The 24,073-nt window shown below is 47.2% G+C and overlaps 1 protein-coding gene across 1 annotated transcript; it reads left to right on the top strand.

Moving 5' to 3' along the window:
• The first annotated feature begins 797 nt into the window (after positions 1-797).
• On the top strand, positions 798-23,731 carry LOC139049292 (uncharacterized). Its single transcript, XM_070524670.1, has 12 exons — positions 798-834; positions 1,235-1,241; positions 1,378-1,484; positions 4,969-5,088; positions 7,973-8,101; positions 8,666-8,894; positions 10,651-10,816; positions 11,752-11,858; positions 12,948-13,092; positions 17,186-17,362; positions 20,146-20,277; positions 22,741-23,731. The coding sequence occupies exons 1-12, from the start codon at positions 798-800 to the stop codon at positions 22,948-22,950; spliced, it is 1,566 nt and encodes a 521-aa protein (XP_070380771.1). The 3' UTR covers positions 22,951-23,731.
• The last annotated feature ends 342 nt before the right edge of the window (positions 23,732-24,073 follow it).

The following is a 24,073-nucleotide window of genomic DNA, read 5'->3' as shown; positions in this document are numbered from 1 at the left end:
AATCAGACAAGCTGCCGCCATTCACTACAGAGCAGGAATATTTTATATCCGTGCCGGCTAACGCTGGTGTGACTTCGGCATACATCTCTCTGCAATTTGTAAGCGGGCACTGACTAATTAGTTTACAACCACACTTGCGTCCCCACTCGCTTCCACACACGCTCACCGGCAAAAAGTTCGCCCTGACGGCCGCTAGCTCACACGACCGCACACAGTCACGAAGAATCGCTCAGGTCCACTCAAACTTGTAATAGGAAGTAATAGGAATTACTTGTAATAGGAAGTGTTGTAATCGGCCGTTCACCCCGCGACAACCTCCAGTCTTGGACAGCGCGATTATGGGGAACGGGCTGGGCCATTGGCCTCGTCAAAATTGTTCTCAGATGGGATGATGCCCCTGTCAGGAGAAGTTTGGGCAATTAGCGAGGCGACGGTTCTTCACCTCTCAGCCACCCGAATTGGCGCGTCCACGCCGGAGACGGGGTCAGTGTGCTATCCCCCATCTCTTGTTTGTGCCCATGGTGATGTGCGTATGTTTCCGACAAAGCTCCGTTCGGAGTACCTTGAAGTGATCGGTCTCCCGACGCCGGATTGGGGGAGGCGACTGAACAATCACCACGCAGGGCATAAAAAGAGCGACGGCTGGCTGGAGTCATCGGCTGCTGCAACTACCTCGGGAACTTATTTTTCTGTACTTCTTTGAAACTTCTAAATATGTGAAATAAACGTGTGCGTAAAGCGCTCTGGATATCCGGGCCCAGCCCCACGATCCCTTACTTTTCCGCGGACCGGAAAGAATGTACAGCATCTTCGGACCCCCACTCATAACAGAAGGTACTCGTTGCTGATACCAGAAGCGTGCCAATAAGTAATCTGTTACTGAAGTCAAAAAGGCATTTTATCTAGGAGATCTCAAATGTAGCCACATTGGAGCGAAGTAGGAAAACCTGGCGTCCCTTGGGCCGCATAGTCGCTACAGTCGTCTTCGATTACGCGCACTCGATACGCGCCTAAACAAGGCTCCTAAGAAGCGTCAAGCTTCGTGAAAATGGCAGCCCGTCTTCGCAGGACTGAAGTAGATCGACAGAATGCTCGACAACATACAAGCCGTGAATGCCTTGTCGACCGTTTCTACTTGCGTTGATTGCTTGCCGAGAAACGGAATCGAGCGTACAATGTAGCTCGCACAAACCGCATCACTAATGGCGTTTCCTTTTTCCTCTTCGCTGCGCAGATGCGGAGTAAGTAAACCTGCATTCACTTCTGTTGCGACACACTTTTTGCTGCAAGCTCTTGGTTGTTTATCTTATACGTTTCTCTCGCGTGGTATAACGAGAGGCCTTCAGAACACACCCCGTTCAATTCGTGTTCCTCCAGCTCCAAGCAGAACACCCGCAAGTGGTGCCTGATTGCAGTCATTGGTGCCCTCATCGTGTGCACGCTGATAGCCGCCATCTTCTCGTTGGTGATCTTCAGCAGTGAACGTAAGCAGCAACACTGCCGATTGGTAGGCTTTCCTTTTTTAAAAGTAGCGCTTATAGGCAAGCAAACACAAATGTTTTTCTTGCGTGCAGAAGTAGCGCGTCGACCTCAACGCGCATGCGTCGGGCTTGCCTCCTTTCCCTGGACCACATATGCTAAACTAACGTGCACTAAGGCAAAAGAAGAGAGGCACACACGCCGAGCTGCGCGGTGTGGGTTCGTGTTATCTTGTGTCACGTGATTCGCTGCTCTTTTGTGACATCAGCAACTGTGTCGTACCAACACGTACAGTAAACGCTCGCCATAAAGTCATCGGGACGCGAAATGTACTACATCGTCATAAGTGGTGTATTGTTGAACTCGCATGGGTTCTCAGGAAGCCAAAGTAGGGCAGAGGGCAGAGGGCAGAGGGAGGAGGTCTTGCGAACTCCCGAGAGTGTGGTAGTTCGCAAGACGCATGTTGGAAACGCATCGCGCTCGGCAGTTAAGATATCAGTGAAACTTCTGATTACTCCCGCAAGCGCAGCTTCCTTGTCTGTCGGGGCTCGTCACGTGAAAGATAGGTTCAAGGAGCTGCCGTCCCGTTTTAACGCGACAGCGTTAAAGAGCTCGTGTCGTAGAAAAGCCGGTGTCGTCGGCGTCGGTGGCGTTGGCCGTGAGCGATGAATCTCGGGGGCACTTCATGACTAAAAAATATCTTGCAAGTTTTGGTGTAGCCATCACAGCGGTTTTTGCTTCTCCGAGTGGGGAACGAAACAATGCGAAGAATTACCGCGTGTGCTGCCCCGTGCACTCTTGTGCGTGTTTTGCAGCTTCGCACTTCGTATTTAGACAGTTTCAGATTAGCGTTTGTCGCCTGGTACGATAAACGGTAGCGCCTTTGCTATACGTTAGGGCTTCGCGTCCCTTCAAGACAGTTTAAGGTACAGGAGCGAAATTATAAGGAAGGCCCTAAAATGCGGGTCGCCAACTGGTGTCTCGTGCTAGACATATACAAGGCAAGACAATTCATTAGCCCTTTCTTGTCGGCGCATATCATTAATCCTACGGATGTCGGAATGGTCAAATGATCTCGGAAATAGGACGCGCTATGCACTCGAACCTAACTTTTAAGGTGAGTTAGAGGAAGCGAAAGCTCATTTGAACTTTTACTAATGAGAAACTGTAACGAAAGCGCAACCATCACGGGAATTCAAGCTGTAGTGGGAGCCATGGGTGTCCTCCGTGTTCGACAACACTAGTTCTATGTTGTCAAGCATAACTTAAGCCAATTTGGTTAAACTCGTCAAACAACGTATGTTAGCACAGCGTGCGTACTTCGCAGAAATCAATAACGCGTAGGGAACATGCGCAGTGAGGCCGAAACTATTTCTTTACATACGTAATGCACTTACGCTGGGTTGGGAATGCTTTTGGAAAACTCTCAATTAAGCGCAGTCCACTGCCAATGCACGTCGAGTAATCCGACACGAAGTGCATGCCCCTGGTATGAAAACCAGAAATGTTTAAATAAAGCAATAGTCCGGATAAAGTGATATCTCTCTAACGAGCGTGTAACAGAACATTTGCCGAGTTCAGCGTACGTACTTATTGTTTACGTAAGCCAAGAAGCAGCGCCGTGAAACATGTCGGCATCCGTGGCTCCCTCTTCAGTGGGAATACACGATGTTGCTACGCTCTGGTTGTCGCTCATCGCCGAATAATTGTGAATAAATCTTCCACCTTCCCTCGACGTACTTGAGTCGGAAAGTACGAATGGAGCTGGCCCACCCAATTTCCAAGATCTTTCGCGGCAATCCTGGCTTTCACAAGCCTCAATAGGCGCCTTGGCATGAAAACGCCGCATTGGGCCTAATGAATTGTTTTGTCTTCAACGGCCTTGAAACCATGGGTAGGTTTGACAGTTAAAGTAGACATGTTGAATAAACGCACACCACAAATCCTTGCGTTGCTGTCGTGTTGAATATTCGTGAAACCATGTCAGCTATTGTAAGAATTTATTCAGCCACACAAAAAAAAGTTGACAGCAAACACATTTTGCGCTAGGCTCACAAGAACTATATAAGACGACATTTTAATTACTCGGTGCTACGCTAATTATTAAACAGATTTAGGATATCATACGCAAACAAAATCGTCGTATTTGCTTATGTAAAGACATTGTATGCACTGTATATCGTCCGTATTTTAAAAGGATCCACGCTCTACGAGAGTGGACTCTTCTCATAAAAGTGCGACTGAAATAATATTCTTGCACGTGGTACCCCTGGCACACGTGCTTATGCACATAAATAATTGGTGAAGGAGCCAAAGATGCTTCGGATAACATTACATGAGCGAGTGCTATCATTACATATTTATTTTTATCGCAAATAAAATTCCAACTGATGGCACATCTCGAAGGCTCATATGACACACAAACAGCTTCAGACAAGATTCTTCACAAACCAGTAAAAACCCTAGGGATAACTTGCCGTAGGAGATTAAAATGACTTGCACGGATAGCGCCGTCTGTTGCCTTCGGTGCAGCATCACTTATTTCTCTATTTACCTATTTATTTATAGCTGCACTCATGCTATCACGGATCGTGAATGAATAGCATTGTAGTCCTTCGCTTCCACGCAATTCCATTGAGCCACAATTTTGGGGCAAGTCCCTAAGCCAATTTCCAACATTGTTTGGCAAGCTGCTATGAAAGCGATGCATTAGGTTCCAATGGATTGCCTCGGCTTGGACATAAACGATACAAACACCAGATGGCACAAGGTCCAGTTACGTTCTCTTCGCGCTGGTGTTCCCGTATGGTAAGCCTAGATTCTTCAGATCATGTGGGCGTTTGGGTCCCGCGAAGTGCTTGCAAGGCTCCTCGTTCGCTATTGCGAATGTCTCCGTTGTTCCACGCTCGGAAATTGACGCGGTGCCCAGTCATAGTGTAGCAACATATTGGGTGCGTGAGCATGCGCTACCTGCGGGAAGATCGCGGAAATCGTTTCACGGAGACAGATGTTACAGCGATAGCTGTTTACGGGGCAGCTGGCGAAATGTCGAGACTTCCTGTACGATGACTATTGAGATGACTCTGCTGGAATCGCAGCTCAAAGGAGGGAGAAATGCACAGTAAAATAACACCGCGATCCGGGCCGCTTCAGCTTAATGTATTTATGCCTTCCGAGATTCAGTGGTTTGTTGCCTTTAACAGACGGCTCTCAATAGTTAAGACAACATTGCTGAAAGGCAACAAAAAACTTAGCCTGTATTACTACAAATGTTTCTTCGACGAAGTCGTATCCTGGTAGAAAAAAACCGAAGGAGACAAAAGAAGAACGCGTCGAGTTTTTGAGAACGGTGAACATCTATCAAAGAATCATTTATTGAGCGTTTCTCTTGATCACTTTTGCTAAGGGCGGTTTCGAGTGGTCATTAAGGTTCATTTGGTGAATGTGAACTTGAACGTTGGATTCGTTCTCTCGCGGTCGTTATTGCAGTAACGGGTGATGGAACCGACTACGACGACGAGGTGCTAAGTGGCGGCAGCGGCCGCAGTGGTCAAGGAGACGTCGTCACTCAGGTCGTCTACAGAGCGAACACACCGTCGACCGCAACCGGTAAGCGCATCTTCTCTGCCCCCAGTGTCATCGCGCGAGGGTTTTCACGTACCAAAAGAATTTTAAAAAACTCGCAAGATTCCTTGAAGTGGCCATGATCTAGGCAGACAAGCGCGCAGAAAACATAATATAGTCAAGAATGTAGCCGAGCTATGATTAAGTGTTCGGGAACGGAACCTTACCTCACGAGACTCAACGGCGATTTGAGAGAGACGTCCGTTGGATGATTGCGTATTAAATTTCAGCATCGCTGATGACAGAAATATGAAATGTAACATACTACTGGTTTTGTTTACTTACAACGAACAATTTTTGCAAAATCGGGATGTTATATAAGTTTTCGTAGCACAAGCATCTAACGCGTAAATTGATTTCAAGAGTAGCGAAAGAGTAACCAGGCATTGATGGAGCAGCACCGTATCTGAGCAGCTTTGCCGGAAAGCCATCGAGCTGAAAGAAATGACAAATTCACAGTAAAATAACACCGCGATCCGTACTATTTCAACTTAGTGTATTTAAACCTTCAGAGATTCGATGGTTTGTTGCCTCCAACTGACGGCTCTGAATAGTTAAGACAACATTGCCGAAAGGCAAAAAAAAAAGTGAGCGTGTATTAGTACAAACGTTTCTTAGATCGAGTGGTTCCTGGCAGTAAAAAAAAACGAAGGAGAAGAAAGAAGAACGCTTCGAGGTTTTCAGAGCGGTGAACATCTATCAAAGCTTCATTTAATGAGCGTTTCTCTTGATCACTTTTTATTAGGGTGGTTTCGAGTGGTCATTAAGGTTCCTTTGGTGAATGCGAACTTGAACGTTGGATTCGTTCTCTCGCGGTCGTTATTGTTGGTAAAGATTGTTGGTAAAGGAGGATTTGGCAAACGCTTTCAATGATTATTTTGTACACAGAGACGTTGACCTCAATCATCCCATGCCGCACTATGTGCACATTACTCCAAACGCAAACACAATATTTTTTCAGCCACTCATGCCTTCGGATGTATGTTCTGTGTACCTAGGACTCAAGACATCTCGCAGCTGCGATGCCGATGGTCTTCCGATGCTACCTATGAAATTTGTTATATATAATATAGCCCCTACTTTGACACATACTTATAATTTGTGCATTTCCACAGGCGTATTTCCAGAAAATATGAAGGTTGCATAGGTAGTAATATTTAAAAAGGGTAATAAATTAGATATAAAAAATTATCGCCCGATCTCGATCCTCCCTGTTTTTTCAAAAGGTCTTGAAAAAATTATTCTAAGTCAGTTGTCTTCGTTCTGTGAAAAGTACAAGATAATTTCAAATGCTCAATACGGTTTCCCTAAAAACAGGTCGACTGAATTAGCTCTTCTCGATCAAAAGGAACTTATATTGCAGAACTTCGAACATAAGCTATTAACAATAGGCATATTTGTCGACTTTACACAGGCGTTTGATCATATTATTCACAACATTTTATTCTACAATCTAGAGAAATATGGGATTAGAGGCATTCCACTTCAATTATTAAAATCTTATCTTAATAACAGAGGCCAGTTTGTTTCTGTAGGGCACAATACATCGGTAACCAAAGAAATACTTTGTGGCGTCCCACAAGGTAGCATTTTGGGCCCGTTGCTGTTTAACTTATATGCTAACGATATTACTCCCATCTACGAAAAAGCGAAATTTATAATTTACGCAGATGACCCAAGTGTTTTCATCTCGTCCGGTTTTTGTACCAATTTAATTATTATGGCAAATGACTTCTTGCGCAGCCTATCCTATTGGTCCACTGAGAACTGTCTAAGAGTAAATACGGCGAAAACAAAGTCCGTAATTTTTCATACCAAAGGCATGAGTCTTCTTCCTCCAGATCTAACATTAGCGTATAGATCCACAAATATAGAACTCACTCTTTCTGCTAAGGTGTTAGGGGTACACTTCACGAGTACCATGCAATGGGACGACCATGTAAGCTTTGTACTCCAAAAACTTAGCCGCATAACAGGTGTTTTGAATCGCTACAGATATACCTTACCCGTCTCTGTAAAATTATTAATTTATAATGCCTTATTCGTGTCTCACATACATTATGGGCATCTTGTATGGGGCACCACAACTGAATGTACCTTGAGTAAATGATTTCGTATGCAGAAGAAAATAATACGTGTCATCGCTAAATGTACCGCTTGCCGCCAATACTGAAAACCTGTTCAAGAAATACAACATTGCGACAGCCCATAACATCTATAACTGCAGCCTATTACGCGAGTATTACTGTAATACCAAACGTAACAATACTTGTAGAACTTGCAAATCTATCCGTCAATTCATACCGTTATTCAACTTGTACACCTGAAGTCTGGAAGGTTCCGCGCTCTAGAACTAACTACGGTTGTCAAATGTTGTGTAACAACCTTCCAAGATTACTGAATTTATACGACAGAGCAGGCTTCAATTTACAGGATTTATCACTGTCAGAATTTAAAACTCTATTGCTTTCACCTCTTTAGAGCACGTTTGTTAATGATCAATAATGTGTGCTATGTTCCTCTTTTTTGTCTATGTTACCAAGTGTATATCATTTATTTATTTCAATGCCGCAGTGTGTTTTGCATTGTTATTGTGGAAATATTTCACTGTTCTTTCATATATTGTATAACTGCAATGTTTTATGGCCACTAGATAAATGCAATTTATATGGCACTTGATGTGTTACCCCATGCAGCCATATTGTACCTAAGGGGATGAGGTTACCTCAAGCCGTGTCTGTGCGGCTTTTTTCCCTCACCCACCTCCATTTACAACTCCTCTTTACATGTGTGGTGTAAATGGAAATCAATAAATCAAATCAAATCGAACTTGGACGTTGGATTCGTTCTCTTGCGGTCGTTATTGCAGCAACGGGTGGTGGAAACGGCTACGACGACGAAGTGCTAAGTGGCGGCAGAGGCGGCAGTGGTGGCAGTGGTCAACTAGACGTCGTCACTGAGGTCATCTACACAGCGAAGACACCGTCGACCACAACCGGTAGGCACATCTTCTCTGCCCCCAGTGTCATCGCACGAGGGTTTTCACGTACCAAAAAAAATGAAAAAAAAACTCGCAAGATTCCTTGAAGTGGCCATGATCTAGGCAGACAAGCGCGCAGAAAACATAATATAGTCAAGAATGTAGCCGAGCTATGATTAAGTGATCGGGAACGGAACCTTGCCTCACGAGACTCAATGGCGATTTGAGAGAGACCTCCGTTGGATGATTGCGTATTAAATTTCAGCATCGCCGATGACAGAAATATGAAATGTAACATACTACTGGTTCTGTTTATTTACAACGAAGAATTATTTTTGCGAAATCGGGATGTTATATAAGTTTTCGTAGCACAAGCATCTAATGCGTAAATTGATTTCAACAGTAGCGATGGAGTAACCAGGCACCGATGGAGCATGAGCAGCTTTGCCGGAAAGCTATCGCTTCACTTCGGCCACTGTCCTCCTATGATCTGGGCCCATTCCCTTTTTCGCTTTTGTAAAACATGCATCGGCTTTCCTGATTTCCGCAGAGCGGATTCACCTGATGTGTCATCAACGTCAGCTGTTACAGTTGACGGCCGATCATTGACGGTGTGCACCGTGGTGGATGGTCCAGTACCCTTGCACTTCCCGGACGACGGCCTCTGCGACTTCGTGTTTTTCGATTCGCTGGGAGTGTCTCCCGAAAACAACGATTTCGCGGTACCGCAACAGAGTTCCGCCGTGCATAGCTTCGTCAAACAGGGACAAGCTGGCCAACGAACACGATACGGCATGTCCGTGTCCCTCAGGTGAGCAGCTCGCACTATACACATGGTGTACGTGCACATACATGGCAGCACCGGTGGTACGATGTTTTCACTGAAATGTCCCTTAACTGCGCAGCTTCTCGTCGCCTTCTTCGGCGTATGCTGTAACATGCTCACACGCTTTCTTCCCGTGAACGCGCAGAGCAGGGAAACATCTGCCACAGTGAGGCTATGGTATCGTTGTAAGGAACATGCTAAACGTACAACGGCATGACAACCGAAAGGTAATAGCGCACAGCTAAAAATTCCAACCGACAGATATACTGTTACTTCATAGTATTCGCACGATTACTTCGCACACTCGCGACGTGTGTCAGAGCTTGAAGTTTTTTTCCGGTCAGTTTGGTGTATCCGAGGTATTCGTTCTCGGAGTATCACGTTGCCGGGCGGTATCGCGAAGAGCTTCCTGTTTCCGCCGAATCGGTTCTGGCACGTGAAGGCAGAGTGCAGGTCGCGACGACTGTAGGAACAGCACGAGCACATTTACACCGCTGCAAGAACGACCACGGTTGTTGTCGTCATGAAATATTAAAGCCACGAGGCGCGCAACCCGTGCCGTGCACAACACTAACGAAGCACAGGGGCGTCACACCGGCCTGTTCACGATTTCGCCGCGAAAATGGCGACGCAGCGAGAGAGTGAACAAGCGAAGACGGCGCGCCCTTCCCACGTGACGCCAGTTGGCCAATAGGGGTGCCACGGATCGTGGAGAAGGGGAAAATGATGGTGTGTAGAGATACTTCTCACCGAAATGTCTCTTTCTTTTCTTTGTTGAGGGCGTTGTTCTTTTACGAAGTTTGGGCGGCGGGGGCAGGGCGGCTTTGGCTAAAGCAAAATCAAAGCTCTTTATCCTAGCATCACCGTACACGACACGGTATTGTGGTTTATTCCTGACGAGACGGCTAACTTCTGCCTCCAAACTTTCCTTAAACTTCATGCGTCGCGATATTGCTCCTCCGTAGCAGCGCTGGAGCTGGGCGTGTCACGTATACCTGTCACTCAGCATTAAACGCAGCATTCAATATGTAGGGTGCGTTACACTCGCGTGTCAAGTTCGACAGTGACGTGTGAGCACTTCGAAAAAAGAAACTCGGTTTTGTCTCTCATATTTATCACAGAAGCACGGTCATTTGCCAATGAGCGAATTCCGCACCATTATTGCTATAGCCAATTGCATGGACACTCTAGGCGCATTTCTGCCGTCGCCGTCGCCCGTGATGTTCGGTATAAAGTTGAAATGCGATAACACCGTGGCCATGCGTCGTACGCTGTAGGTACGACTGAAAGAGTGCGAGGGGGAGCCAAGGACGGTGGCTTTTTTGTCAGCGGTGCCTATGTGTCAATTCTCGATCAGAATGCCACAGAGTTACGGCAGTCAACCGGTAATAAAGCCGACATAACTGCAGCATTTCTTCGAACCCAAGGGGTAAAAGCTCGCTGTTCTGATACATTATGCGCTATTCATAAAGAAAACGAATTTCAGCAGGTTTCTGTAGCTTATCTTGGCGATAATCGGCACCATAATACTTTTTGCTCAACAGTGGCATACGCTGTACGTCACGTACAGCCGTGGTTGCCGATTGCACCTGCAAACATTCTCGCGGAATTCGATCCTGTGCGTTGTAGCGAGATCTGCGGACACACTTTTCTAGGTGCTTGCAGTAATAACTACGTGCTTCTAACTACGCGATGAGTGTAATAATGAAAATTTAAGGAAAAACATCCCCTTCTATCGCAGCGATGCTCAGAACTTCAGTTATGCCTTCCGCACACCCAAGGGTAAGGCGGATTACGAGAGCTACTGGACATACAGCGTCTACGACTGGGGCTTCCTCTCTGTCGACGAGCTCCAGGTCGAAGCGAGGCCGACCGCCGATATCATCTTAGCGCTGACTACCCTCAAGGTGAGCGCTTAGGAGGAAAGCTTTTCATTTATTTTTGTTTTCTGTCTGTCCGTCCGTTCGTCCGTCCATCCGTCCGTTGGTCTGTCTGTCTGTCTGTCCGTCTGTCCGTCTGTCTGGATTTCTCGTTGTGCTTTTGTCACCTTTGTCTATATTTCATCTATTTATCGACATACTTTTTCCTATCCTGACGTTTGTTTTTTCTACCCAATTTTTTTGTTTCTCTAGCATTTCTTTTCTCACGTTTTCACCCTTTCTTCCTGCCTTTCCCTCTTTCGCGCTAGAGCGCCGTGCCTCTACAGTGCCGCCCGCGCTCCCATGTTTACTGTCATAAAGCTTTTGACTGTATGTTGCTTTCTAGTACAATATATAAAACATGCATCGCTATATTCAGACACGTAGCCAGAAGCTGTATGGAAATAAACAAGCCCCGCAGGGAACGCGTTCGTTAGAGCAGTTCCTGCTTCAAGCATAACGCAAATTAAAAACGCACACACAAAGTACATACATACTTACCGGTAAACTATAAGTAGCCTACGATGAAACCAACAACGATACATAACAGATAATACTGCTCAATACAAAAACGTTGCAAAATACAGGCTGCCATATAAAAGAGCCAAAACTGAGGCAGAAAACATCTTCGAGCCACGCTATTTATTTCTTGGAAAATACCCCGAGCTCTCGTTTCATCTCTCTTTTTTGTGTTGGCTTAGATTAGTTTCTTACGACTTTCTATGCACGTTCATTAGTGTTCAGAGCATCGGTTAGTTCACAAATATTTCTTTGATACCGGCGTTTCTATTTGGAAATATTTCAAGGTATTCAGGAACTTGCTCTCGCATGACGATCTGCTCGTTGAATGCTTACCTGGAGTGTTGCGCAGATGTGCTAAACTTTCATTCGTTTTGGTTTTTTTTTGCTTCGTTTCACCTCAGGAGATGCAAGAATACGCAATGTCAAAGAATGTCCAGAGGCCCCGCACGTTTTTGGGAATCTACCCGAGGCACGAGCCAGTCTGCGCCGCAGTTTCGGATTATATCAAGTGAGGGTGGCTGCCATCTTGTACGCGACTATGGATACGCGGGCCGGAAGCGTAATGACAAGAGTTTTCGAGCACTTGAATGTTGTCACTCACTGCGCTTGGCTTCCTATCGAACTCAACATAAGATCCCCGTAAAGTGGAGGCGCACTTTCCGGCTGCACAACTCCAGCGCGTCCTATGCGATTGTGTGAGTTATGAGGCTTCTTCTGCCTCGTGTGCTATAAACTTAGACGAACGTATCGTACGTCGCAGTTGACGCAAGTTTACCTGCATGCATTTCAAATAAAGTATAAGGAAGCAGAAGTTTCTACATATACTGGATGGTTTTCTTATACCATTAAAACCTTACAAAAGAATTCGCGAAAGAAGAAAAAGGCAGGACCAAATGATGCTCGAAATTTCTTTACAAGCCTCTAGTCCGCGGTAAAGGCCAAGAAACGAGGTCGCGTACATGTGTATTCGACGCCGCTTAATGCATGCGCTCATACAACGCAACAGAGTTTTCAACGTGTATCCCGTACAAGTTTGTTGTGTGTATTTGTGCTTGTTTGTTGTGTCATTGTCCTAAACAAAAAGTGAGCGTCCCTTCTAAAGCTCAATTTTCGAGTCATAAACTAAGAAATGTATTGCGACAACGAGCGCTGTCTCTACTAGATGTATCACGCACGTAGCCTTTCCAAGTTGTTTAGACATTTTATAGAAACGACAGAGATCTGGTACTCTACTATTCTATTGAATATATCTGTGCAGATTTGTTCAGAAGGCTTATTAGTATACTGACCGTAAGAAGCATCTGGCCTGCCGCTATCTCTCTTTGTCTTCCATATTTTTTTACGAATGTGTCTACTGAGTTCACGCTAGAATTCAACTAATAAATTTAGGAATCGCAACAGCCCACCCAATATAATGCTGTCAGCGACTTCCCTTATACACATCCTATAAGCTTGACAAATCTACAGAAAAAAAGTTTTGTGAAAAGGCGCAGCGTTTTGCGAGCAGTCTACTGATAGGATACAATAGCACATATAGGCTGTCTATCCATATACATATCCGCAACATCCCCCCCCCTTCCTCTCTTCCGCTTCGCAGGAGGATCTTCACCCCGACTGGTGTTGTTGTCTTGGGGCACCTGTCTTACAGCGATAGCACCAGGTCCGATTGCATCATCATGCCGCCTGTGAACTTTGTCGACCCACGCGCTCAGAATCCCGACATCCGATACGGTCACAGCATGGTAAGCCGCGCATCAAGCAACAGGGCACGCGCTGTTTTCGCATCTCAGCTTCACAGTGAAAACTCGCTGTGAGTACAAGCCCTCCAGGACCTTCTATTGCGAAGCGTTATTTGCCTCATTCTTGCCACTTTGTTACAGTTAGGTAGCTATGGCTGGGTAGGTTCCTGCCTTGCCTTGCTTTAGTTTATAAAAAAAAAGGAAGATACGTCACCGACAGTGAAATCGTCTAGCACAGCTGCCCCTGCCCCGTATCACTTCCTCGTCATCTTTCCTTGCGGGAGCTCGCGTTCTGAGGCGCTGTGTCAGAGTGCACTACCTCTGGGACCGGCACACTTCCCTCGGTACTTTCCTCGTAGCACGCTACGCAGAAACTGTGCGAATCGATGCCAACTTCATGACAGCTCCAGTTAAGTATAAACTCCATGCAAGCGATTTCTTGCGCGACAGCGACAAGCGATGCGATGGAGATGGCTGTCGCGTTCGCTCGTCGCCAAGAAGTCAAACTCCAAGCGAGCGACCGCTTCGCGTGACGGCTCTCCAGTGTTGCCGGTATTAGGGGATCGAGTTAGCGCCAAACCTGGCGTGGCACTTGCTATAATTATTTAAGTTGATTTGTCTGGCCGTACAAAGCAACATAAAGTATTTCTGAAGGTCTTGCAATAGGTTTATTTTGTTTACATATCAAAATTTGGTAGTTTGCTCGTTCCGTTTGTATACTGAGAAGCGCGCACATGCGCAAACCGGTAGTACGTCACTGATGTACATCCCGTTCCGGCAGCTTACTATTGGCTAGTCGCTCATAGCACTCTCGGGCAACGAGCGACGAATTCTAGATTTGCAGAACCGAGCGATCGCGCGACAAAACCGAGCGATCTGTCCAAGCGACGGCCCGATCCGTCGCGCGAAGCCGTCGCTCGTCGCTGTCGCGCACAAAATCGCGCTCATGGGGTTTGGGCTTTAATCGCGCTCTTCGCCGGAATACAATGCCCGTCGTCGTTTCAACGTACACCACGTGACATAGTCCTTAGGTGCGTACGACTATGTAAAGGCCAGAATACATGGAGCGAACTTTCACGACGAAGTTCGGGTGGCAGAAGATCTGCCGCGGCGTGACGCCGTATGTTCGTCGGGCTGCGCTACATGGAGCGAAGACACGGCGGCCGCCGCCGGCGATTCGCGGCGTTGTTATCAGTGTGGCTAGACGAGGCAAATGCGCTGTAGTGAAACACATGACACAAAAGGAAACTTTAACGACAACTATTATTGCTTTTGAATTGCAGAACACTCTAAAACGCGTAAAATTTTGTTTAGAAATGATTTCTAGTATTTTTTATGTGTTTGAGGCATTCATGTGCCGATGTAGTGTAAAGAAAGCGGCGATGCTATGCGTTGTGGCAACACTGGGCGGGAAGCCTAGTCGGAAGTCGGGGCGGATAGTGAGGCCTGATTGGCTCGCTTTGGGGCGCCGCTCGTTTGCCGCTTCCGGTATCGTCGACGCCCGACGAACTTTTCTGCGCCAGCTAGATCGGCGGCGAACGACGATTTCTCCGCCGCCGCGCGTCGCGCGTGCGCCGCCGGGCGTCGAAAGCCGACTATTCGTCGCATATTCGCTCCATGTATTCTGGCCTTAAGGCGTAGTCGCGCGTCAACGTCACAGGCCGTGTTTGTCTCGCTTACGACTCGTCCCCAACCTTCGCAGGATCCGACAATCGCCTTGCCGTAAGCTCGCTGTCGAACGGCCGGCGTTGAAATCGCGCCGTTGTCGCCGTCCGATCGCCTTCATCGCAGTCGTCGCCGTGCTGCTGTCCTCACACAGACGTACGCTCGCCACCCACCCACACGCACGCACACACGCTTACTCAATTGACACAAAAATAAAGCTCCGCTTGCTAACGCTTTGCGGAACCCCAAAGCACACTTCGCGTAACGTTGATTCCCCCACTGCGTGAGAGCTGCACAATTTTGTTTAGTGGTCTGTTTTTAAGGGTCTAGCTTGTTTGCACATCGTATTACAAGACCCTTTTTGTCCACGCTGTGGCAGCAGTGCATTCATGACCCCCGAAAACTTCCGGTCGTGTATTTTTGAAAGTCAAGTTAGCCAAGAAAACGGAAGTATTTTGTCGCATAGTTTACTGCGGGCACATGTTCTTCAGGTGTTCAGATATAAGGAAAGTGCGCCATGTGTCGAAAGCACACCATGTTTTTTTTTTTTTTTTGCACCGAACAATAACATTTACTTGTCGAACATTCCAACTTTACAGCAAAACTGATGCCAGCTGGAAGGTTCTGTAAATTTATAGACTATTGTAACTTGCGTTTCTCCAGAGGGCTTAATCCGAATTCTTCTGGGAAGCCTGTTGGTACCCGCCGCGGTTGCTCAGTGGCTATGGTGTTAGGCTGCTGAGCACGAGGTCGCGGGATCGAATCCCGGCCACGGCGGCCGCATTTCGATGGGGGCGAAATGCGAAAACGCCCGTGTACTTAGATTTAGGTGCACGTTAAAGAACCCCAGGTGGTCGAAATTTTCGGAGTCCTCCACTACGGCGTGCCTCGTAATCAGAAAGTGGTTTTGGCACGTAAAACCCAATAATAAAAAAAAGCCTGTTGGTAAGAACAAAAAGGGTCGGTTGCACTGGTTGTGTCATCTTGTGACGCTGAGCTCAGCCACACCACGCACGACATGACCTCCGGGGTTGGCTGCTGATCTCGGATGCCATGCAAATACTGTCTGTGCAAGTGGCGTTTCTTCGAGACAGCACCCATTCCCGCAACTGCGTGATGCGTACTTGTGCACCTATACGACATCCACTTCGATTCAGCTGCAAGTTTTCGCGAAAGCTCTGATTTCACGCATGGTTACCAATTGGTATGTTTTCTTTAAATAATTGCGTCAATAATTTAAATATTTCGCTTCCTTATTGATCAGCCAAAAGATGCCGTCGCCAGACTAAGGTGCTGAAGACGCCCCTATTTCTTTCCATAAGAATGGGCTACTTTGTTACTACCTAGGGATGTTGTAACGCATGGTAGGTAAATAAAACGCCACAAGATATCGCTACGACCGCTGATGCTTCCGTTTCCGGCGTTCCAGCATTCCGTAAACGGCGATTTCTAAACCATAGCCTTATCTGTATAGAGTGTTAAATTCTGAGCATCTGTTTCAAAGCGAGAGCTCAGAAAAGCACACAATCTTTCTAGAAATACCGGTAAAATATTCTTTTCACTACTTTACGGTTATACGGCTTAAAGACGTATAACCGTAAACATCATCAACATTTAATTGAATTAATGAAGTTGAAAATGAAACGAGAAACGCCAAGAGAAACGTTTCGGTTTTCCGCCCCAACAAAGACTGCTGTGGTGTTATTGACGTCAGCGATTTATTTGTACATATTCTCGGTATATCGCTCGGCCCTCCTTTATTTTCATGCGGGAAAAGCCAACCACAGGTTATGGTTGAGAGCTCGCATGGTATAGAATGCAGGGTTTCGCCCTCTCCCATTGACAAACGCCCGACTACAGTACCGATACCGCGCTCCCAAAATTCGTAGCGTGGAAGACAGCTAGCGCGCGGAATATGGTGTAGGATATCGCTAGCAGCCTTCCGCTCTTGCGTTGTTTGTGGCATACCAGCATCCCAGTCTCGTCATGGAGGCGAAGTGCTTACTGGTAAAGAACTGTAACACAAACTGCCACTTCATCGCTGAACCCAATCCGTTCCTGACTGTCACGTTTATCGAGATGTTGAAATCAATTTCACGAAAAAATCTTTCTTCATCTGTGCTGAGGGCGGGAGAATATTATTACAGAAAGGGAGAAAAAATAAGTTGTAATCTGCTCGAGGGTACGTTAGGGCTGCGAATACCTTAAAGAAGTTTTCGTTGTTCCGCGTTAGGAAACCACGAATAATTTCAGCTCCTCAAAAAAAAGAAACTTAATTTGCTCATTGATAAGAGCTACTAAGATATTCCCTCTCTCTTTCTCAAAAAAGAAGAGAACTGCCTTTACTCCTTGGCAGACTTAAGTTTTGATTTAGTTCTCTGTAGTCTTTATTAGTTTTCTGATCAGCACGCGCGGTGTTTTCGTTGCACAGCGCGACGCCGTGCTGGCTGCGGCCTGCCTGTGGGGACGCAACGTCCGCACCAGCATGTCGCTGTCCGTCACCATGCAAGCGCGTCGGTACAAGCTTAAAGACGGCATCGAGGGACAGCCGCCGTTCTACAGCGACTGCGAAACTGGCGCGTACGAACAACGCATCACGGCTCAAGAGGTAGGCGCGCATTGTGTATCTGCTTCTACGGCGATAGCTCTCGTAGCGTAGGCAATCAACGCCCACCCTGAACGCGATCGACGCAATCCAGAACGAAAAGTAAGCATTAATTGGTCGCACAACCTCGGGAGGAGTTCCCATCTGAATTACACGTGGAAGGCGACATCGTTTTCCCCTGCAGCCATTGCACCCAATTCGAACATTGTGGGGATGCGTGACTCTCACGCTTCCCCTGAGATCTAGTTTTCCCGCATAGCTCGTCTCCTGCAGGGCAGCTTCACCGCGTGGCCTGGCGCCCGCGGCGGTCGGAGTGGTACAAGCGCAGTGCGAGAGATGGCGCGAGTGTTGCGCTGCTGCTAAAGAGCTGCCGCGGGGTTACTTGGGTGCGGGAGAGACAAGGCGCTCCGCTCCTTCTCTGGTTCAGTGCGGACGTGCCATGCCGCGCGTGCGCCGATCCATGCTTCTGCGAGACCTTCCGCGTGGCCGCCTTTAAACGCGCCACCGTTCGCGTGACCGTACACGCGAACGACCAGGCGTTGGGATCCAGCATGGGGCGAACATATTCGCTCGCTATCCGGTCACGGTGAGTCGGACTTCTAGAACAATATATGGGGTTTTACGTGCCAAAACCGCTTTCTGATTATGAGGCACGCCGTAGTGGGGGACTCCGGAAATTTCGGCCTCCTGGGGTTCTTTAACGTGCACCTAAATCTAAGTACACGGGTGTTTTCGCATTTCGCCCCCATCGAAATGCGGCCGCCGTGGCCGGGATTCGATCCCGCGACCTCGTGCTCAGCAGCCTAATACCATAGCCACTGAGCAACCACGGCGGTTGAGTCGGACTTCTAGACTTGTCGCGCGCCCATCGGCATATTTTGCGGATAGCAACTCGGCTAGCAGGCATTGATCTATGAAAGGTGCAATAAATGCCCTTGTGATTGTTTGCACTACTGAACTGTCGTTCCTTTGTCCCAAGAGTACGGAGGAGAATCCCACAAGGTGCACGTTTCGAGAGAAAAAAAATGTAAACCGAACTTTATCTGTGGGCGAATTTTAATAATTGGCCATGGATCTTTTTCTACAGAAATTGCTGAGTATTGTAAATATTGTGAAAACTGAATATTCAAGCTAGCACCTTTGTAATAATATGATACCAACAGAAAATATTGGGACGAACTAGATCGAAATATTATAGGCTTCTGTTATGATGAATTCGTAGCCATGAACAGAGCTTTTGCGAGGAAGAAAACGACCAAACTGAAAAAAAAAATCGAATGTGACGCCAACTGTTGTATAACTATGGTAAATCTCGTGCGATGTCGACACTGGCCCAATAATTGAGTGCGGCAAATGAAGAACGTTTCGTGGGGGATTAATTACGTGATCTCCTTTGTCTTGGCGAGGGTGGTTCAACTTAAGGGGCCTCAGTGGTGCCTTAGGCGGCAATTTTAACGCGACAGCGTTAGGGAGCTCGTGTCACAGAAAAACCGGTGTAGTCGGCGTTGGCGGCGTTCGCCGTGAGCGAAACATGGCGGAAGACAATTCATAAATTACAGAAGTCGCAGTTAAACGCGTAGCGAAGTACGTTTCCGCTACGTTTCTACTGCGCGTGGCGCACACGCAGAGCCATCCTGCGGCAAACACCGAAGACCGCTCCTTGCAATGTACGGCGCTGCCCCGACAGGCGGCCCCTCACTCGCCCGCTTCTCCCCTTCGTCTCGTTTGAGCGCATTGGGGCCGTGCGGGGACCGGTGCGAGAATGTCCCAATACCCTTGCGTTTAATAAGTTTTCCCGCTCTCTCCCCTTCCAACTTCCAGCGTGCGTCACTTGAACCCTCGTGTTTAGGCCGACGAGGCTCCTCTTTCCGCTCACAGCGCAATTCCTAGGTGCAGAGTCCGATGCCTCTGACGCGATCGCTGCGCCGTAGCGCGTCTGGTGGGAAAGGGTCCCCTGCGATGTGTGCCGTGCTGCTCGCGAGGAGTCGTGCGTCTGCGTGGTGCTCCCAAGCGAGATAGAGGACGATCCCATCGAGGCGTCAGCCCCATGATCACGTCCACCTTCATGGCGCGTCACGGCCCGACTGTCCGTGCCGATCACGACGTTTGGCTCGCGTAGATCGTTTCTCCCTCCGAGACGCCGTGTTCTTTGGTTCGTTCCGCTTGCTCAGGCGCACGTTTCGTCTTTGTGTGACTCAAGAGCATGCCCAGCGAATGAGTGGGCGGTGCGAACGGGGTGCGATAACGCTATCGCGTTTCACTCTTGAAGGCGAAGCTTAAGCGTCCTCCAAGTTTCTTTTTTCTCAACTGTGACCGAATCACATGTCCCTTCAAAATGCGGGTTTAATATTGCTTCAACTAACTGCCATCTTATTTTTTTATTGACTTGCCGCAGCAGATCGAGTCCCTCATGTTGCCATTACCATCTTAAAAGTTGACGTGGGCTTTCTTTTCAATACATATTCTTACTATTGGTTTTCTTAGTATCTATCGTTATCGTCCTTTCGTTTTCTTGCATTGGTTCCTCATAAGCTCGACAACTTCCAGCGATACGCGATGCTAGAACCGCCTACACAAAGTCAACATTCCCTGTCTCATTCACTAAATGTCTCGTCGAACTCAGTCAGACAAAACAAGTGCAGGTGTGTAATAGCGCGTGACTCATCCATAGAGTTGAGTAACAATTATGCAATGAGCGCGTAGAACAATGTTTGACTTTAATCATTTCAGGTCTATGGGTAACTTCTTATCTTGTCCACATACTTTCTTTTCTTTCTTAAATCTAGATCTGCTACGACCCGAATTCTGGGTACAGTAGGAACATAAACTACAACGACACGTTCCAGTCCCCGATCACTTACGACCATGCGGACGGTTTCGCCATCACGTTTGAGAACCGAGTGTCCTTACGTGAGAAGGTGAGTATAACGGCGCCGTGTATAGTGGACCATCTAGAATGTGCTGCATATCGTCGAAGAGTGGCACCGATATGTACTAGTCTTGTCAAAAGTGTGCGGGCTATTCCGCGTTCTCGCCCTATATGTTCTTCGGCTGTGTGGTATGGTTCACGGGGCAGTCACGGCACGCCCTACATCTGGATGTTTGAGAATGACAGTTGCTTACTTTTACTTTCCCACAGAGTTGGATGTTATGGCTTATCCAGGATTTAACACACCAGCCTGTAGTCAGCTCAACAGTCACAGGCGATGTAACTCGTGTAATTTTAAATCTAGCCTGAGGCAGACAGCGCGATTCTAGTGCATGATGTGGACGCAAAGGGAAAGTTGATATCACTTGCACAAAAAAGTAGCACTTAAGGTTTAACTAATTAGAAGTAGTTCATTAGCCTTGGGTTAATCTCCTTCTGACAGCTGTTGAGACTAACGAATCCATGCCAGTGGGCTATCGAGTACTGAACAGTGTGAGATGGAATTGCGAAATCATCTTAAGTGATCAGGGCGGAAATTCACATTCGTTCGAGGACTTAAGAATAGTCCTTTGTACGTTTTCCTTGCGTTCTTGATCGAATGTGAATTTCTAGGCTGGTTAGCCCAGGTGGAGTTTTCGTAGCAGGTCAACTTGGAACGAAATTTGCCAATACTACCAGCTTTGAGAAATTCAATGAAGATCTATCTTTACGACTACCAAACACGAACTAAGCCCCCTGTATCTCGCTTTGCGTTACCCGATGGTCACGTAATACTAAATGCCCAAGTTATATTAAATAGAAAAACTTAGTAAAGAGGAGCAAAAACCAAACTCTTCTCAAAAAAGAAAAATAACAAGCTCACGTCTAAAGAAGTTGAGGTACCTTTTTGCACACGGTATCGCCGAACGGACTTGTTTTTGCTGGTCAGTCGCTGCACTATGTGCATGTTTACGAACTTGTGTTAGACGGCGAAGCCAATTGCTCGTCCTGAAGTCCACTGCAATTAAATTTCACTTTCACTAAATTTGTTGTGAATGTGTGGCGCAGGATAACCTGTTAAATAAATCTTGCCGCTGCTGCAGGGCGTGGTTATTGTCAAATTTCTTTACTAACTACCTTTAAACAGTGCCTAAGCGAACGACCTGTGCACCTGGTGGCAAGTGAATGTTACGTGAACCCCAGCGAGGGCCCCCCTCCCTGCCCTCTCCGTGAAATTTTTTTCAGCGCACCGAGCGCAAGCCAAGCTCCGAAGTCGTAGCGGGAAGCCGCGCTGGTTCTCAACCTTCTCGGTCGTGCGTCACTTCCGGCGAGCAGTGATGGCGGAGTTTAATTCAGTTTCGGTATTAAGTTTCGGTATTAAGTTTCGCTATTCAGTTTCGCTATTCAGTTTCGCTATTCAGTTTCGGTATTCAGTTTCGGTATTCAGTTTCGGTATTGTTTTATTCGGTTGCTTTTTTTTTTCTTGAAGCAGCCACTCGTACTTCGAACCCAAAGTTAGGCACGGAGGCTAAACTACACTATCTGAAACGCGACTTCTTACACGGTCCGCAACTTTGTTACAGTTGACCTTAATGCTTCTGTGATTACCGCGGCTTTAGAGTTACTGTGCAGGCTAATATATGCTGCATTTAGAGAGCCTGCATTGTAGCGCCATCTCTTACACAGTCGGTGAATGACGGCTGTTGCCTCCGAGATTTCAGTTGCCACGTATTCGACTTTTCTTTTCTTGTACACCTATTTACTTTCTCACTGATTAAACAGTTTGATCAGATTAGACAGAAGTTGTACATGGTGATAGCACTCGCTGGTAACGTTTGTTTCCGAAGCCTCCGCAGTATGTCGTACGCGACAGGCTTCAGAAGCAGTTATAGGTTGTAGTTATAGGTTACTTAGGCTATGAAGCGAGTACCAACGCTAAATTCGACTTCCCGCGTTAGGTAAAGCTTTTCGTGGCGATAGACATCTCGAGTGTACAAACGACAGACAAAACAGACTTGAGCAACCAGCGCGAACACTAAGTACAAGTTGAAGTAAGAGGTCATGCGCCGATATTTCAGTGTTTGTTAAGAAGCTAGACCAGGTCAACACCAATTAGCACTTTTGGGCTATAAAGCCGAAAAATGCTTTATAAATGGAGGGTGTCACTGACAGCTCCTGTGTTGATTTGTGACGTTGAACCGGTTCAATCATATTGAAACCAGGCAACAGTGGTGTCGGCGACGCCAATAAAATAATAATAATAATAATAATAATAATAATAATAATAATAGCAAACTATCCAATTAACACAAAGGAAGGAGAAGCCTGTGCATGATTAAAAATTGCTCTTCACAGAGACGTGACAAGAGCACGCAGCCAGCTGCGTACAGAGCACTCAGAATTGGGAGCATTGTCGGTGACGTCTGAGGGACAAAAGCGATTCGAGAGAACCACGTGCACATACCTTGCGCAGATCTGCGACGCCTGGGCTCCCGCAGCTGCCGACATAAGATTGGGCCTGGCCGCGTACGACGTCAACTACGATCGCAGATCCACGAGGTGCGACCCCGAGTGGATCAACGGTACCTGGTCTCGGTTACGCTTCCTGCTGAGGCTGCACGATTTCCTCCACCGGGAACACCCGGGTGGCAGCATATACGAAGGCTGCATCGGGGTCTCGTGATTTGCGGCCAACGTATGGGCGACGAGATGGGAATAAAAGATAGGAACGGTCGGTGCACGAAGGTGGTCCGACAACTGCGGTAGATCGCGATACGTGCACGACACTGCGCAATCGCTTCTCTCCTCTACACAGCGATACATAGGTAAGGTACGAGGGCAGTAAGATTGCAAAGATATGAGGGCTTAATGCTATAAAACGTTTTCGTTACATTGGTTTTCGCGAGCGACAACCTGTGACCGTTTTTTTAAAGAACGTTACCCGCCAAAAAAAAATAAACTAAAACATGAGCACCTTGTCGTGTTGCGCAGAAAGTTCTTTACAGCAGGAATATTCCTGTCGCTGAAACCTAGGCTAGAGGTGTCAAGAGACAAGTCCACACTTATCCACAAGACAAAGGTCTCACAGGCACTACGTACTCGAATCGATCAACACAGGACGTAAAAGGGAAGCCGCAGCCTGGCGCCAAGCTGTACTTGCCTTCCTCAGAGCCCGCACATCGAAGGCAGTTGCTCTGGACAAAACCTTGGCTCTAAGCGTTGCCATTGCTTGTTCCCACAGTGCTGATCGGAGTAAAAGGGATGACACCTATAGGCTTGCTCCAAGCTGGCGTCTGCGCCGGGGCTGTCCTTACACTACTATCGCAAGAAAAATCATGAGCCATTCCACTCTGTGAAGGTGGATGACCGGCGAAGCTGCGTAGCACATGACAAAGAAGTGACGCAGAATTTTGAACTAAGGTACGAACACATTTGTTGTCTTATCGCTGAGCATCGTGACGAAAGGTACACGCGCACATTTTTTTTATATATCCGCCTTCATTCGTGTTATGCTATGTTCAGACTACGTTCGTAAGGCGCCGATTTTTCGTAACATACGTAAGCGGAAGCGCAACAAGCGTATGCGTCTAGTTCAGACTGCGAACGTAAAGGTACCAACGTGCGCAATTCTCGCAAAAATCGTGGGTGAGAGTGTTAAAGGGTCGGCAACATTTACGACTGTTATGTTACGACCGTTGCGACACAGCCAATGACCGATAAGCTTTCGGTTTTCTACAACCGGTGACGACACTTCCGTCCTCCCGTCTGCAGACAGCTCCGGGCGCCGGCGATGCCGTTCCGCCATT

This window comes from Dermacentor albipictus, chromosome 8 (genome assembly GCF_038994185.2).
Source record: "Dermacentor albipictus isolate Rhodes 1998 colony chromosome 8, USDA_Dalb.pri_finalv2, whole genome shotgun sequence".
NCBI classification, from domain to species: domain Eukaryota; kingdom Metazoa; phylum Arthropoda; class Arachnida; order Ixodida; family Ixodidae; genus Dermacentor; species Dermacentor albipictus.
Note: the sequence above shows the minus strand (reverse complement) of the source record. Positions and strands in the feature narration are given on the sequence as shown.

Coding starts and splice junctions, on each gene's coding strand:
- LOC139049292 (XM_070524670.1), top strand. CDS start 798: ATGTACAGCATCTTCGGACCCCCACTCATAACAGAAG. Junction 1,485..4,968: donor GGTGATCTTCAGCAGTGAAC/GTAAGCAGCAAC, acceptor TCGTTATTGCAG/TAACGGGTGATGGAACCGAC. Junction 8,102..8,665: donor GACACCGTCGACCACAACCG/GTAGGCACATCT, acceptor CATCAACGTCAG/CTGTTACAGTTGACGGCCGA.